Source organism: Cetorhinus maximus, chromosome 5, assembly GCF_964194155.1.
Source record: "Cetorhinus maximus chromosome 5, sCetMax3.hap1.1, whole genome shotgun sequence".
Classification (NCBI taxonomy): domain Eukaryota; kingdom Metazoa; phylum Chordata; class Chondrichthyes; order Lamniformes; family Cetorhinidae; genus Cetorhinus; species Cetorhinus maximus.
The window spans coordinates 93,846,944-93,863,372 of record NC_135883.1 but is presented as its reverse complement, the minus strand read 5'-3'; the positions used below and the strand labels follow the sequence as shown (position 1 = coordinate 93,863,372).

Here is a 16,429-nt window from a genome sequence, read left to right as displayed (position 1 = left end):
ATGTGTGTGAGTGTGTGGGGGAGATCTGAATGTTGGGTATGAGTCAGGATTAATGGAGATTATTAGATGATTGAGAGATGGGGGTGTGGTTTAGCAGTTGATGGAATGTTTGAAGATGAATTCACTAACTTTAACTGCTCATGTGGTGTCATTGAACTTCTTTGAGCATTGCATCCAAGCTCACAGATATTGACCAACTATCTGCTCCCATTTATTTCTCAGAGTTTGGGTAGAAGGCCTGTAGATTCCTGTCGATCTCTAGGACCAAGGCCACCAGTGTTGCGTTGGAGAGCCTTGGAGCCCATTCTCTGCCTTCTTGTGCCATTCCAATGTCTTCCTCAGGTCAAAGTCACATCTGCAATGAATTTCGGCACCTGTTGCAGCCAAAATTTCCCCCAGCCCAGCACCCCCTACCCCACCACCACTACCTTTAAGAGGTGCAGGCTTGCTATTCTCACAGGAACTTGCACCCCTTACTCAGGTATGCAACCGCACATCTGTATGCCTAGCTGGCTGGCTGCATGCTTCATTCATGTAAATGAGCGGGCAGTACAAAGTTGGCATGTTGCCTGTATCGAAACAAACAGACACAGGTTAATTGTGCATCACGATCCATGCAGCAATTTCCAGGCCTTATCTAATATTTCCCCCACTGTGTTTTTTAAGTTTAAAGTTATGAAATAAATGTATCAGGAAATATCCTGCACAAAATGACTACTAATCTTCTTTTGGAATCTAGCTCAGCTTAATAAATTCAAATCTATGGTTAAGCGTATTATTATTTTCAATTGTTTTATGTTGTATTCCTTCTTTATAGATTGGCTACTATGGATACAGCAGTTGTTCAGGATGTTTGAGATGTGAATGTGCTCTGGCTTCCAAGGATGAATATTGTGACCCTTTGAGTGGGCAGTGCAGATGCCTACCCGGAGTCACAGGAAAGCTCTGTGACCGCTGTCTGTATGGGTTCTGGAACTACGGACTAAATGGGTGCCAGAGTAAGTTTTTAATCCACTGTATTTATTAGAAAGAGAGAAAGACAAAGGCTTTACTGACAATAGCAATCAACAAGAAAACAAGAGAATGAAGGAAGTCAGAAAAGGAGAAAGGGAAGAATTTAAAGTGAGCACTCTTACTGGCAGTTCAAAACTAATCCATTGTGTGAAGCACATTGAGACATCTTGATCTAATGGCAGTGTGTGATTGCAAGCATTATTGTTAACTCATACAGAAAAAGATCTTAGTATTATTCACTGCACTATTTAATAAAGATGTTGCATCTATTTCTTAGTCCAAACTCATAAGGCCCATAATCACGAGTTATAATTTCAGGACTTCATTTGTTTCTCTTGCCTGCAGGGTGCGAGTGTGAGGGGCACTGTGACAGTGAGACAGGAGAATGTTTGTCAGTGCCCACCGAGCCTCCGACTGACTGCTCTGTTGTCAGTAAGTACCTTCATGCAGCTAAGCCCTACACCTATAATTCCAGATGGCCCCAAAGGTTGAGATTTTCTACAACTATGTTAAGTTAAAATAGGATATTGCATGACATCCTTGCTTCTGCAGGCAGTGACAGCCCAAAATACAACTGTGTGCCTCCCTTTTCCAGTGCATTATATTGGCCTGGCACCTATCGAACTGATCTGCCAATCACAAGGTTTGCAGTGTACTTAAACAAGCGATATGATTATCCTAACACTTAGCTACACCTGAAATTCAGGCACCTTTTGCTGGCTCCCCTGGCAGGACTGTAAAATTCTGCCCCTGATATTCTCTCATGTGAGTGCTGCATTGTACTGATGCATAAGATTTAACTTTATCATGTACTTGCAATGTTTAGTAACTATTTTAGTTGGATTTTTATGATTTAGCATATTATTTGGACTCGTCACCTATAAATAATCATATAATTTATATTAAGTATTAATGATACATATGAATCATGAAAAGATTTAGGATGACATCTGATCCCTATGGATATTTTTCTTCAGTGGCAAGTAAAAGATCTTTAAAAAGATTCATTGCAGGTACAAACATAGGATCAGCTGCTAAATTCAGGCTAAGCCAATTTTCAAACAATATAAGTGGATGGGATTTTAAATCATTTGTTAGATTTCATTTCTTCCTTGTCCTTTTCCTGAAAGTTCTTGACTCCTTGTTGTAGACATCTTCCACTACCCTGTCCATTATCCAAACGTGTTTTGAGTCAGTGTGGCCAGGCTACTTCATTATAGTGGCCTTAGTGGAAACCCCAAACTTGATCTCACTTTATGTCAGCCTATATTCATAACTACTAAGACTCAATTAATAACAATGAAGACTGGGAATCCTGGCTGATTTTCCCCTGCCCAATTATGGTAGGCAGGGAGGTCTTGTGGAGCTGTTGCGGAGTGTCCCTATCTCTGAGCCAGAATTTCCAGGTTCAAGTCCAACCCCAGGACTTGATGGGCATAGAAAGTGTATTCATGACATGGCCAAACATGTTGATTATCAACCTGTAAATCCTTCCAATACACCTATGTAGGCAGTAAGAGCAGGAGAGTTTCCAGGTCAGCCATCTGCAAAAGGCAACAGCAGACCACAGCAGTATCTTGCCAAGCATGATCATGAACCAACACAGAGATCCATGATTGTCAACATCCTTTCAGGGCATGGTACCTATGGTAATTATGGTTTATTTAGTGTCTAATATACCTTGAAGAATAAAGCTTGTTAAGGAAGATCACATGATCCTTAGTACCCAATAGGAGAGTAGCGTGGGTTACCTTTGCAGTTAGTAGTTAGTAGTGTAGAGATAGAGTTTGAGTTGAAAACACGTGTGTAGTTGCTGCTGAGTGCCTTGTAAATAAACTTAAAGTTTCTACCTAAGAAGTGTCTGCGGGTTAATTCTATTAATAGTACCAGCTTGGCCACCACTCACAACAAAGCAGGATTGAACACTGAAGAGAGAAAGAATCAGGGTCGCAGAACCCAATTGGATTGCATCGGCTATACAGCACGGAAACGGGCCATTAAGCCCAACTAGTCCATGACAGTGTTTATGCTCGACTCGAACCTCCTTCCACCTTTTCAAATCTAAATCTACCATCGTAGCCCACTATTTCCTTCTCCCTCCAATGCTGTCTAGTTCCCCCTTAAATGCATCTATACTATTTGCTTCAACCTCTCCTTGTGGTGGCAAATTCCACATTTTTACCATTCTTTGCATGAAGAAGTTTCTTCTGTATGCCCTATTAGATTTCTATTTTGATGGCTTCCAATTATGTGCTCCCCCACAAAAGGAATCATTCTCTTTCTATAGTTTAAAAGACCTCTGTTTGGTAACCTCTCAGCCTTCTTGCCAGCTTAGAATAGGTGAGCTAATTTACCCTAGAGATGAGATTGAATCTAGAAAATCCTAGTCTGTATAACTGTGTAATAAATATTCCTGGAACATATATACATGGTGGATATCCATATGTCTATTAAGAGCCATATTAAAAAATAGGATAGGTTGGGGATAGACAACAATGTAGCTCTGACAATATGGCTTACATTCCCCTTTGACCCTATAATTCTATCACCTTTGAAAGACAAGCTGTACGGACCCTGTGCTGTTTCTGATAACACTTTACAATACTTGCCTCTAACTCTGTATCTGTTCTATTATCTAACCAGGATGTGACAAGTGTATCTGGGACTTAGTTGAAGACCTAAAGCTATCAGGATCATCGCTGGAAGAAGCTAAGTCCAGTGTTCTAAATGTTATTACTGGAGATGCCATTAATAACCGTTTGCAACAATTCAATTTCACAGCAATCCACTTCGATGTAAGTGCCAACAATAATAGTCAAATAGAGCTGGGACTCTCAATGAAATTCATTCATAATTTTTGTACTTTTTGTCTTAATTACATATTTTACTGCTGATGAACCAGTGGGATATAAAGTGGACTTTGAATTTTATACATAGAATTTTGTAAAGCTGGAAGAAGGGGCAGCTGGGGCCCCTGCACGCAATAGCAAAGAGCCACAGTGAGCCGTCATTGGTTGGCGCCCCCCCTAGCTAGACCGAGGGTCAATAGACGCCATCTTTCATTCCTGCAGATAACCGAGAACCAGTGTTGCCAAAGACTGTGCATGTCCCGGGAACTGGTTGGACACATCTGCCAGCTTTGGCGCCACGGGGACATGCAGGGCCTCCACTGCCAGTGGCCATGAAAGTGGTTGTGGTGCTCAATTTCTACACCAGTGGCTTCTTTCACAGCTCCTCAGGTGACCTCTGTGGGATATCACAAGCCTCCACCCACAGATGCATCCATGAGGTTATGAATGCCATCTTCACGAGGGCACACAACTTTGTGCATTTCATCTGGGACCAGGAGAGCCAGGAAGCAAGAGTGATTAGATTTGCCCAGATCTTGGGTCTCACAGGTGCAGGGTGCCATCGACAGCCCTCACGTGGTGCTCAGATCTCTGTCCAACACGTGGTCGACTATGTCAACCTCAAGGGATCCATTCACCGAATGTGCAGCTGGTGTGCAACCACTACAAACGCATCCTGCAGGTCTGCGCAGGGTTACAAGGGAATGTGCACAACTCCTACATTCTCAGTCAGTCACAGATCCTTAACATCTTCCAGGGTCCACAGAAGCTACAGGGATGGCTCCTCAGGGACAATGGCTACCCACAGAGGACGTGGCTGATGACACCTGTGCAGTGGCCTCAGACTGCAACAGAGCAACGATATAACGAGGCTCATGCTGTAACTTGCAACCTAGTGGAGCAGATCAGCGGGATGCTGAAAATGAGGTTCCACTGCCTGGACCGGTCTGGTGGAGCCCTGAAATATAGTCCACAGAGTCGCCTGTTGCACCCTTTACAATCTGGTGCTGCAACGGGGAGAGGAGCTGGCTGAGGAGGAGATGCACGAACTGGAGGGCATCATCATTAAGCTAGCCAGAAATATAAAAACAGATAGTAAGAGTTTTTATAAATATTTGAAAAAAAATAGGGTTAACAAAGTGAGCATTGGTCCTGTAGAAAGTTGAGTCTGGAGAATTGATAATGGAAAACAGGAGATGGCAGATGATAGAGGATACAAGTAACACCCCAGAAGCAGCTATAAACCAGGAAATGGAAGTGGGGAAGGAAGTCTGGAAAATTACAGTCAGCAGAGAAGTGGTACTGATACAGGCCAGTTAGCTTAACATCTGTCATAGGGAAAATGTTAGAAGATATTATTATAGAAGTTATAGCAGGGCATTTGGATAAGCTTAAGGTCATCAGACAGAGTCAACGTGGTTTTGTGACAGGAAAATCCTGTTTAACCAACTTACCGGAGTTCTTTGAGGAAGTAGCGTGTTGTGGATAAAGCGGAACTGGTGGATGTACTGTACTTAGATTTCCAGAAGGCATTTGATAAGATACCACATCAAAGGTTTTTGCGGAAAATAAAAGCTTATGGTAGAGTGGGAAATATATTGGCATAGATAGAAGATTGGCTGGCTAACAGGAAGCAGAGAGTAGGCATAAATGAGTCTTTTTCAGTTGGCAAGATGTAACAAGTGACATGGCACAGAGATCAGTGCTGGGACCCCATCTGTTTGTAATTTGTGTAAATGAGTTGGATGAAGGGATTGAAGGGGTTGTTGCCAAATTTGCTGTTGACACAAAGATAGGTAGGAAAGTAAGTTGTGAAGAGGACATAAGGAGGTTACAAACAGATATAGATAGATTAAGTGAGTGGGCAAGGATCTGGCAGATCGAGTATAATGTGGGAAAATGTGAAATTGTCCATTTTGGCAGGAAGAATAAAAGAGAAGCATATTATCTAAATGGTGAGAGATTGCAGAGCTCTGAGGTGCAGAGGGATCTGGGTGTCCTAGTGCATGAATCACAAAATGCTAGTATGCAAGTACAACAAGCAGTTAGGAAAGCTAATAGAATGTTATCATTTATTGCAAGGGGAATTGAATACAAAAGAAGGGAGGTTATGCTTCAGTTGTACAGAGCACTAGTGAGACCACATTTGGAGTACTGTGGAGTATTGGTCACCTTACTTAAGGAGGAATGTAAATGCATTGGAAGCAGTTCAAAGAAAGTTTACCGGACTAATACCTGGAATGGGTGTGTTGTCTTATGAGGAAACTTTGGACAGACTAGGCTTGTATCTACTGGAGTTTAGAAGAGTAAGAGGCAACTGGATTGAAACATATAAGATCCTGAGGGATGTGGAGAGGATGTTTTATCTTGTGGAAGAATCTAGAACTAGGGGTCACTGTTTAAAAATAAGAGGTCGCCCATTTAAAACAGAAATGAGGCAAATTCTTTTCACTCAGAGGTTTGTGAGTCTTTGGAACTCTCTTCCTGAAAAGATGGTGGAAGCAGAGTAGTTGAATATCTTTATGGCAGAGGTGCATAGATCCTTAGTAAGCAAGGAGATAATAGGTTATCGGGGGTAGGTGGGATGCAGATTTGAGGTTACTATCAGATCAGCCATGATCTTATTAAATGGTGGAGCAGGCTCGAGGGGCTGAATAGCCTACTCCTGCTCCTTGTTTGTATGTTCGTATGTCTCCTCCGATGAGGAGGACATGCTGAGGGTCAGGAGATCCTCAAAGGCGATGATGACGGCGGTGAGTCCGTCGCACGGGCCAGACGAGGCAGGCGCACTCAGGACTCCCTCATAGCTGCTAGATTTGTGGAGGATGATGAAGCCATGCAGAAAGGAGACTCCAAAAGATCCTCACGTTACATCTATAAACATTTGACTCCAGTCTGGCTTTTGGCAGTACACTCTATGAAAATGATCCTGTCATGGAGATGCAGTGGAGGCCCTAATAGTCTCTCGATCTCAGGAGGATGATGACAACATGCAGTGAGAACGCTCCATAGATCTTCACATAGCCTCTGAGAATGTGTGACTCCTGTCCGGCTGAGGGCAACTCACTTGTGCTCTGTGATCAGGGTCATTTTATAGAGACGCAGCCATGAAACTTTAAAAGCATCTGATCCTTTGTCCGCCTTCAGCACCTGCGCCCTTCAGGATCACAGCGTCACTAGTCACAGATGCTGAAGAGATGGGGGCCAACCCCACCTTAAAGGTGCTGAGAGCACACAGAGAGAATGACGGAACTCTGTGACACCTGCCCACGACATTCTGGCAGCAATGACAAGCACCATCGAGGTGCAGGCATCAGTAACGTATGCAGGGAGTGAGGCCAGACCATCACTTTTGACTGAAGGCTGCACAAAGAATAGGTAAGAGGCCCTGGACACCTGCTTTTATCTTCTGCAGAAAGGTTTCACATCTGAGTGACTGCTCATCAGAACAAGGAGCCATAGGCAGGGAGACATTCTTGGGATTTTATTAACAATAGTGAACATTATGTACAAGCGATTAACACTCCTGCCCAGGATGTGCAACTGCATCTTCTTAACCTTCCTAACCCTGCTGTTACACCTTGGTGCTCCCCGGACATCCATATCCACCCTGTCTGTGATGACCTTGACGGGTGTCCACTGGAGTGCCCCGGACTGCTTTTGGTGACCTGCTGTGTGGCAGTGGCACCATCCTCGGCCTGTGGAGCTGAAGCTTCTGGAGTCACAAGAAGAGGAGATTCGCTTGGGCTGGACACTCCCAGAGTCACCTAGGTGGATGGCCCTGGGGTGTGCACCTGCTGATCCTCCTCTGAGGGCCCCTGGCTGACCCCTTGAGGAGAAGGGATAGCTGGAGTGAGATAGACCTGCCCCGCACCCCTCTCACATGCACACTGTTGGAGAGCAACTATGGCATCAGCGATGGAGTTCAGCCTGCGCAGCAGTCCTGGACCAAGGCTTCCATGGCGACCACCATTCTACCAGTGCTGACCTCAGTGCATTGGCACGCCAGCGCTATCACCTCAGCCTGAAGATGGATGGACTCCTCCATCGTGCCTTGTAATCTGAGGAGTGCAGTGGACATCCCTTTCTGATGTTCCCGAGCTTGCCTTTGCAGCTCCAGAAACTGTAACATGACAGAGTCCAGAGGCTCATCATCTGACTCAGACTCAGCAAATATCTGGCCTCCAGCAGTCCTCCGAGTGCAGGAGACCTGGGAAGTCCCTGCCACCACATGCTATGGATCAGATGGCGCAATGTGCTCACCAGATTGTGACCCCGAGGCTATTCTAAAACTAAATCCCACCAAGGTATGTGTTCTCTCCGCTGGTGGAGGCTGTGGGTAAGCACTGTGATGGAACTTCAAGGAGGGTGCCTTCAGATTCCTCTTCAGAGGTTTCTTCGGGGCTTGGTTGGAGGCCCTGGGTCTTGGACTCTGTTGGCTGTTTGGCATATGTGCCTGCAAAAGCAAGGAGAGATAATTAGCGCATGGCAGTGGCCTGTGAAAGAGGACACATCACTCACAGCATGGTTGTCTGATGGATCAACAGAAAATGCTGGAAAAACTCAGCAAGTCTGACAGCATCTGTCAGAAGAAGGGTCATACGGACTCTCTCCACAGGTGCTGCCAGACCCGCTGAGGTTTTCCAGCATTTTCTGTTTTCGTTTCAGATTTCCAGCATCCGCAGTATTTTGCTTTTAGCTGTTGTCTGATGGATATTGCACTGCTGGGTCATCACTTGGTAGAGCAGCGCCAACCTCACGTCAGCACAGAACCGGTCCAGATCCTCACCGGCCAGCTGGGTGGCTCAGTTTTCAAAGTCCATGAGGACCTTGATTTCAGATATTCCTCCACCGCAAAGCGACCTTTCCCTCTTATTGTGTGCCTGCTTGTCCTGCAAGAATAGGGGTGGAGAGAGTGTAAGCAGGACGCCTGCCAGGCCACATGATAGGTATGCCTGGCATGTGTGGGTGGTGAGTAATCCCACAGTTGGGATGAGGATAATGAAGGTGAGTGTGAGAGAGTGAATATTGATGCCCCTTCAACTGGCAGCGAGTGAGGGCCATGTGGATGTGTGATGGGTTTGTGAGTGTGTGAGTTGAGAGCGATGAGATGAGTAACTTACCCTGGTGGAACAGAGGAGATCATTCATGCTCTTGCAGCACTGGGTGGCTGCCCTCTTTTGCAGGGTGTTGGCACTGACCACCGCTGCTACCGCCTTCCAAGTTGGATCAGTGAGGCTACTGCCCATCCTGCAGCCAAAGTGGGGGTAAAGGGCATCACAGATACCCTCCACTGCATCCAAAAGGCACTCAAGGGACGCATCATTGAACCTGGGAGCTGCAGTCCTCTTGCTTTTCAGGGCCATGTCTTCTTTGCAGCAGTCGTGGGCTGGAAGCGCTGAGAGGTGTGCGCGCAGCTGCTCTTCAAATATTGTAGCCGGCGTGCTGAAGCAGCGAAGTGACAGCGTGGTGGGCAAATGAGAGCCCGCCTGCCATGGAAATGACATGTTTCCCTGGAATGCATAGTTAATGCGGCAGTTTTGGGACGATACGGCGTGAAAAGCCGCCATTGCGGCCGGCGGGTAAAACATTATCACACAATGCAAATCTGGGACAATTTCGCCCAATGTTTCTGGCTTACTCCCAACCTATTTATCATACATTATTTCTTACAATGCAGACCCAGATTGCAGAGATGAAGTTACAATCAGAATCACAGAAACTTAAGATAGAAGATATTGAAAGAGAAATCACAAACCTTATCGCCGATCTCAACATGCTATCTGAAAAGGTGCGTACCTTTGATTTGACTTAAAGACAATTTATTTTGTTGTAAAGATTACATATTTTGTTACGTTTATAGATCTTACTAATGAAGTTAATTTCAAATAATTCATTGTTATGATTCATAAAATACTAATCTTTTAAAATTTTCACTCAGGCATGTTCAATAATTTTGCAAAATAGTCACAGTTTATATTCCTCTAATTTTTATAACCTTATTGAAAATTAATGTTCTATAAGAACTTCATACTTGCTCACCAGTAATGTTCTGTAGACTTGGATGATGCAGGACCAGTGAGTACCCTGTGCTAGCCACTCACAGCTGAGAAGCTTAGCATGTGTTCTGAAAAGGGTTCCGCTCCATGAAAGTGCAGATTGTGTGCAACTATGCTGAGACCACCATGTCAGTGAATGCTTTCCTGGCAGCAGCCACAATGCCTTCATTCTTAGGCAGTCTGTCATTCCCATCATCTTTGGACTGCACAAAAACAAGGGAGGCCCCCTATACAAATGTTTCCTCTCTCTCCTCCGACACCTGACCATATGAGGACAATGTGCCTACAATGCAAGCCATGCCACCACCAAGAATGAGAAGAAGCAAACCATTGACTTTATCTCCCAAGTCAACTTTGGGGAGCCCTATCATACTCACAGGAGCATCTCTTCAAATATGTGGTGGTCTGTTGTAGACTTTATACACTCACTATTATGAGGGTGCAGCCCTTATTACCAGGCACACGGAGGCTACCTCAGGAGGGGGAGGCAGGGAGGAGGCATGTGAGACCCCTTCACCATGGACGGGCTGCCTGTGTGCATCCACTCAGGCTCATGTTCCCTTAGGACATCAATTCCCCAACTTTCAATCCATCTGCTATGGACCATCACAGTGTCCTTTTGGCCAAAATCCTGCAATAAAAGCCACCAGCAAAACTCCTTTTCATAGCAACTTTAGCCAACAAGACATTTAAAAATAGACACAAAACAGGACTATTCACTCTTTTTTAATCCTTTACTGACTGTTTTGCTGTCTGGTAGAAGGATGCTGATTTTCAGTGGGGAAGATTACAAATGGCATTAGTAGATGTTTTAAAACGTATCTGGGCATTTGGGGCTCAGCTTCGGACTGTAGTGCCTTGGTATATGTGGTAACAGTCTGGGCTGGCTGGCTGAATGGCACCAGCAATGGCACTGGCAGAGTCATAGTGATGGGATCACAAATGCTGTCACTAATGCAGGCGTGTGCTCCATAGAGCCACTGGCACTCCCCTGGATGACACCTCAGCAATCCTAGCTATCTATTGGAGGACAGATTGCTGGACTGCCATGAAAGACTGAAAGCCACTTTGAGCACTGAGATACATAGCCATGAAGGCAGCAACCTGAACTGAACCTGCATGGCAGCAAGCAGCAACCTCATGACTTCAGTATTACCTTCCATTGCAACACCAAGACATTGATTGACTTGCACTGCTGCAGTGGAAGCTGAGTCATCAGCCACCCGATGCTGCATCATGGCTGGGTCTGCAAGTGCTGTCATGGGGCTTCTACACTGGAAAGAAGAGACTCTCAGTTCTGGGTGAAGACCAGTGCCATAGCTCCTTGACAGCCACCTACGCTACAGGCACTCAGCAATATATTCTGTGTAATGATTAGAGTTCCCCTTTCAGGGAAACAGGCTGTCTTTAAGAGGTACAGGCTAGCTGCAACACATGCTAACCATGCCCCTTGTTGAGCATTCAGCCAGCCAACAGCACAGGCTACAGTTGACTGTTACTCAAGAGTGCATAGGTCACATTAATTGGCCAAGGAATCAAATAAACCAGTGTTTTCCAGACAAATGACTGTTTACATGTAATCAATATCAACAGAAGTAAGTCATCCCATTTAAAATTAGCATTTTATATTTCATTTAGGGTTTGTCTATTTCTTTATACTCAGGCCCTCATGTTATAAGAAAGAAGTTCTTGATGGATACAGCAATAGAAATTATTTTCGTTTCATAATTCTCAGTGCCTATCCCTAGTACAAATTCCTATAATCATGTAAAATCTATGCCTTCTATTTAATGAAACTAACTGGAACCTATTCTACCACAATAAGTCTTTACTACTATCAATCTAATTTTATTATTTTAGGAAAACATAACTGTCTCTAATGCACAGCTATTTGACGAGGAAACAGCCAAAATCAGTGACCGTGCCAACCAGATCAATGGACAAAGTATTACTATTGCCAATTTGATCCAAGGTAAAAGCCAAATTTATTTTCTTTGAAAAGCAAGGTTGACACTCACCTGAAGTAAAACTGTCGAGCATTTTCATCATATAATGTGTGGGTTTAAGAAAGGAAGAAGACAGAGAGCACAACATGAAAGAAGTTTGCATTCAGGGCTGATTTATATTTAATGCAGAATGCCTGACTCCTGCTCTAATTATAGTCATTAATAGTCATCTGGTACTACAGAACTTGAGTAGTGCTGAAAAAAGACACATTTTCATCTTGCACTCATCAGGGCAACTTGCATTTACATTTGGTTTTCTTGTGAATTGTACTGTTGAGTGCAAGATGAAAAGCTTCGCCAACATGTCTTTTTTCAGCAATACTCAAGTTCTATAGCTATGAACTAAATAGTTCCATTTTGTCAGTTTGCGCATGTGTGTTTGTATTTTCTTTCCTGGTATTCACAGTGGAATGTTTTCAATTCTTGCAATGGTAGGTAAAACTTTCATGGGGAACTATTTGGCAACATCCAAATCCTGACAGTTTGGTGGTAATGTGCTAATGTCCAAACTCCTGTGTAAACATTTGTCCATGTTCATAGTTGGCACAATTCTATGTCGGTTAGTGGAGGGATGGAATGATCCATTCATTTTTTTCTCTGGAAGAGTAAATGGACTGTTAGTTCCATTCTGAAATATATATTTGTCCTCTGAAGCTATCAGTATCTGGTCCCTTCCGGTTTATTATTTAACACACTGTGTATTGCTTAAAGGCATGTTACAGAAGTATGTTTATGCTCCTTGGTAGTGTAGAAATGTGTGTTAGTCAACTTTCCAACTCTCAGATCCATGACAAATACCCAAACTTTATAGCCTCTGAAGTTCAAACCTGCCACAATAAAACCTCATCTATCACTTGGCTTTTACCATTCAGAATTAATATGTGCAGTGTTAGTAATTTGTTTGGAAACTTACTATGAATATTTCATTCTACTTCTTCCTTTGCAATGCCATACAGCATTGAACGTTGCAACCATTTGAGATTATTGGGCCAACTCACCCTATGCTTCTTTCTTCTACCTGGAATATTTATTAAATAATTTACTTCACTCAGTTTCTCTTCAATCCTGTAAGGCCCATTAAACCTTGCCTTTAACGATTCACCCAGTACTGGTAACAAAACTAACACCATTTCCCCAACAACAAAATGAGCTGTGGCTTTCCTATTCTCCTTCCCTTTCATCACTTGCTGTGATATCTTTAAATAGCTAACTCACATGCTCTGTTCAATCCTTCTCTGAAGTTTGATATATCATCTAGGAGAGTAGTTTCAGAAATTTGACCCATCAATTTCTTATGAATCAACTTTAGTGGTCCCCTTACCTCATGACCATACACTAATTCAAAAGTACTAAATCCAGTCCATGCATTAGGAGCATCCCAATAGCAAATAACAAGATTGGAATTCCCCTATCCCAACCCTGTGGATAGTCCAGACTATAAAGCCGCATCATGGTTTTTAAAGTTTGATGACATCTTTCCAAAGCCCCTTGTGATTCAGGATGGTAAGCTATTGACTTAAACTGTTTTATCCCCAAACTGTTCATTACTACGTTAAACAGCCGTGCCATGAAATTTGAACCCTGATCTGATTGTATTTCTTTTGGCAAGTCATAGCTTGTAAAAATGTAGTCAACTTAGTGAGGTGAGAGTGATTGCCCTTGACATCAAGACAGCATTTAACCGAGTATGGCATCAAGGAGCCCTAGCAAAACTGGAGTCAATGGGAATCAAGGGAAAAATTTCTATTGGTTAGAGTCATACCTAGCACAAAGTAAGATGGTTGTGGTTGTTGGAGGTCAGTCATCTCAGCTCCAGGACATCACTGCAGGAGTTCCTCAGGGTAGTGTCCTGGGCCCAATCATCTTCAGCTGCTTCATCAATGACTTTCCTTCCATCATAAGGTCAGAAGTGGGGATGTTCGCTGATGATTGCACAATGTTCAGCACCATTTGTGACTCCTCAGATGATGAAGCAGTCCATGTCCAAATGCAGCAAGACCTGGACAATACCCAGGCTTGGACTGACAACTGGCAAGTAGTTTGCACACACAAGTGCCAGGCAATGACCATCTTCAACAAGAGAGAATCCAACCATCGCCCCTTGACATTCAATGGCATTACCATCACTGAATCCCCCACTATCAACATCCTAGGAGTTACTGTTGACCAGAAACTGAACTGGACTAGCCATATAAATATTGTGGCTACAAGAGCGGGTCAGAAGCTAGGAATCCTGTGACAAGTAACTCACCTCCTGACTCCCCAAAGCCTGTCCACCATCTACAAGGCACAAGTTAGGAGTGTGATGGAATACTCCCCACTTGTTTGGATGAGTGCAGCTCCCACAACACTCAAGAAGCTTGACACCATCCAGGACAAAGCAGTCCACTTAATTAGCATCACGTCCACAAGTATCCACTCCCTCCACCACTGACGCACAGCAGCAGCAGTGTGTACCATGTACAAGATGCACTGCAGGAATTCACCAAGACTCCTTAGACAGCACCTTCCAAACCCATGACCACTACCATCTAGAAGGGCAGCAGATAGCTGGGAACACCACCTGGAAGTTCCCCTCCAAGACACTCACTAACCTGACTTGGAAATATATCGCTGTTCTTTCACTGTACCTGGGTCAAACTCATGGGACTCCCTTTCTAACAGCACTGTGGGTGTATCTACACCACATAGACTTCAGCAGTTCAAGAAGGCAGCTCAGCACCACCTTCTCAAGGGCAACTCGGGTTGGGCAATACATGCTGGCCCAGCCAGCGAAGCCCACAACCCGTGAATGAATTTTAAAAAACTCTTCCACTATTCTTTTGCTGCAATATTTCTTAAAGGTATCAAAGAATCACAGAATCACACAGTGCAGAAGAGGCCCATTGGCCCATCGAGTCTGCACCGACACGTGAGAAACACCTGACCTACCTACCTAATCCCATTTACCAGCACTTGGCTCATAGCCTTGAATGTTATGATGTGCCAAGTGCTCATCCAGATAATTTTTAAAGGATGTGAAGCAACCTACCTCCATCACCCTCCCAGGCAGTGCATTCCAGACCGTCACCACCCTCTGGGTAAAAAAGTTTTTCCGCACATCCACCCTAAACCTCCTGCCCCTCACCTTGAACTTATGTCCCCTTGTAATTCATCACTTCCGTAAACCTTGTAGTCACATTCATTATTGTCAGCAAGTACATATTTCCACTTATAGTCTTGCGGGGGTGGTGGGGGGTGGGGTCCTACACAATCAATTATAGCCTTAGTAAAAGGTTGCTCAAATGCTTGAATTTGAATCAAAGGTGCCGGCTTAATCACTGCTTGTGGTTTCCCTATCACCTGTCATGTGTGACATGATCTACAGAATTTGACTACATTTCTATGCAGTCCAGGCCAATAAAAATGTTTTTGTATTTTCGCCTGTGTCTTTCTATTTCTTAACTGTCCCCCCTTGGAATTTTATGAGGTATTCTCAGTACCTCATTTCTATATCCAGATGGTATAACAACCTGATGCACTTCCATCCATTTTTCACCTGCTGAAACTTGGTGCGGTCACCACTTCCTCATTAATACATTACCCTTAAAGCAATAACATTCTGAAATACATTCTGCTTTGTTTTTGAGTAAGCTGTCTGATATAATTGTTTATTCATGGATATTTTTGTTGTAGCTCTACCAGCTGCCCTGAGCTAAACACTTCAGCTGCATTCTCTTCTATTCTGTCTTCCTGAATAATCTTATCAAAGACAATATCAACTAACTGACACCTTTTCCCTGCCTTTTAACTTCCTCTTCTTTCTGTTTCAACCTGTAAGCTTGGATCACATTACTATACAATCTGGAAACAATCCAGGATGCTCTTTCTGCAACACTTGAAAGCACCTCTACAGGCTGTTCAACTACTGTAAGCATCACCCATATCTGTGACCCAGCTATATCATTACCTAAAATAAATTGAACCACTAAAATGGCCAATTTTTCCACTAATCCAACAATCATCTCACCTGTTTTCCACTTATCCTTTAAATTTACCTTCCACAATGGGATAGATTTAGTATCTCCATGAACCCCACTTATTATCATCTGTTCCTGCAATACACCCTCTGAACAATAAATATCACTATCCCATAACATTAAGGATTGACTAGTCCGTGTCTCTTAAAATTATAATATCTTTACCTGCTCCACCCTGTACACATGGAAAGACTTCCCCTTCACGTACAAAAACTTTAAACATTTCTGCAATCTATTCCTCAGAACTGTCTTGGGTAAATTGTGAACACATACCCACTTCTTTATCTATCACTGATTCTCCCTGTTTTACCTGTACACAAACCACTGTTTTTTCTGTGCCTGAACCTCAGAACCCACAGTACTCTTACTTTCAGAACTTTTCTGCATTTCAATTATTGTACCATATATTCCCAGTAACTTCCAACACATTGACTTCATGTGACCAGTTTCATTACATTGAAAACACCTGTGTTTGAATGTCA

General features: G+C 43.6%; 1 protein-coding gene across 2 annotated transcripts in view; it reads left to right on the top strand.

Annotated features, from left to right (window-relative positions):
• The window catches only part of lama4 (laminin, alpha 4), a 216,703-nt gene that overhangs the window by 66,016 nt on the left and 134,258 nt on the right, over nt 1-16,429 (top strand). For both annotated transcript variants that reach the window (XM_078542209.1, XM_078542210.1), the window contains exons 7-11: nt 818-998; nt 1,360-1,446; nt 3,658-3,809; nt 9,544-9,654; nt 11,783-11,894. In XM_078542209.1, the coding sequence (XP_078398335.1) occupies nt 818-998; nt 1,360-1,446; nt 3,658-3,809; nt 9,544-9,654; nt 11,783-11,894 (643 nt within the window). The remainder of the gene's footprint in view (nt 1-817; nt 999-1,359; nt 1,447-3,657; nt 3,810-9,543; nt 9,655-11,782; nt 11,895-16,429) is intronic.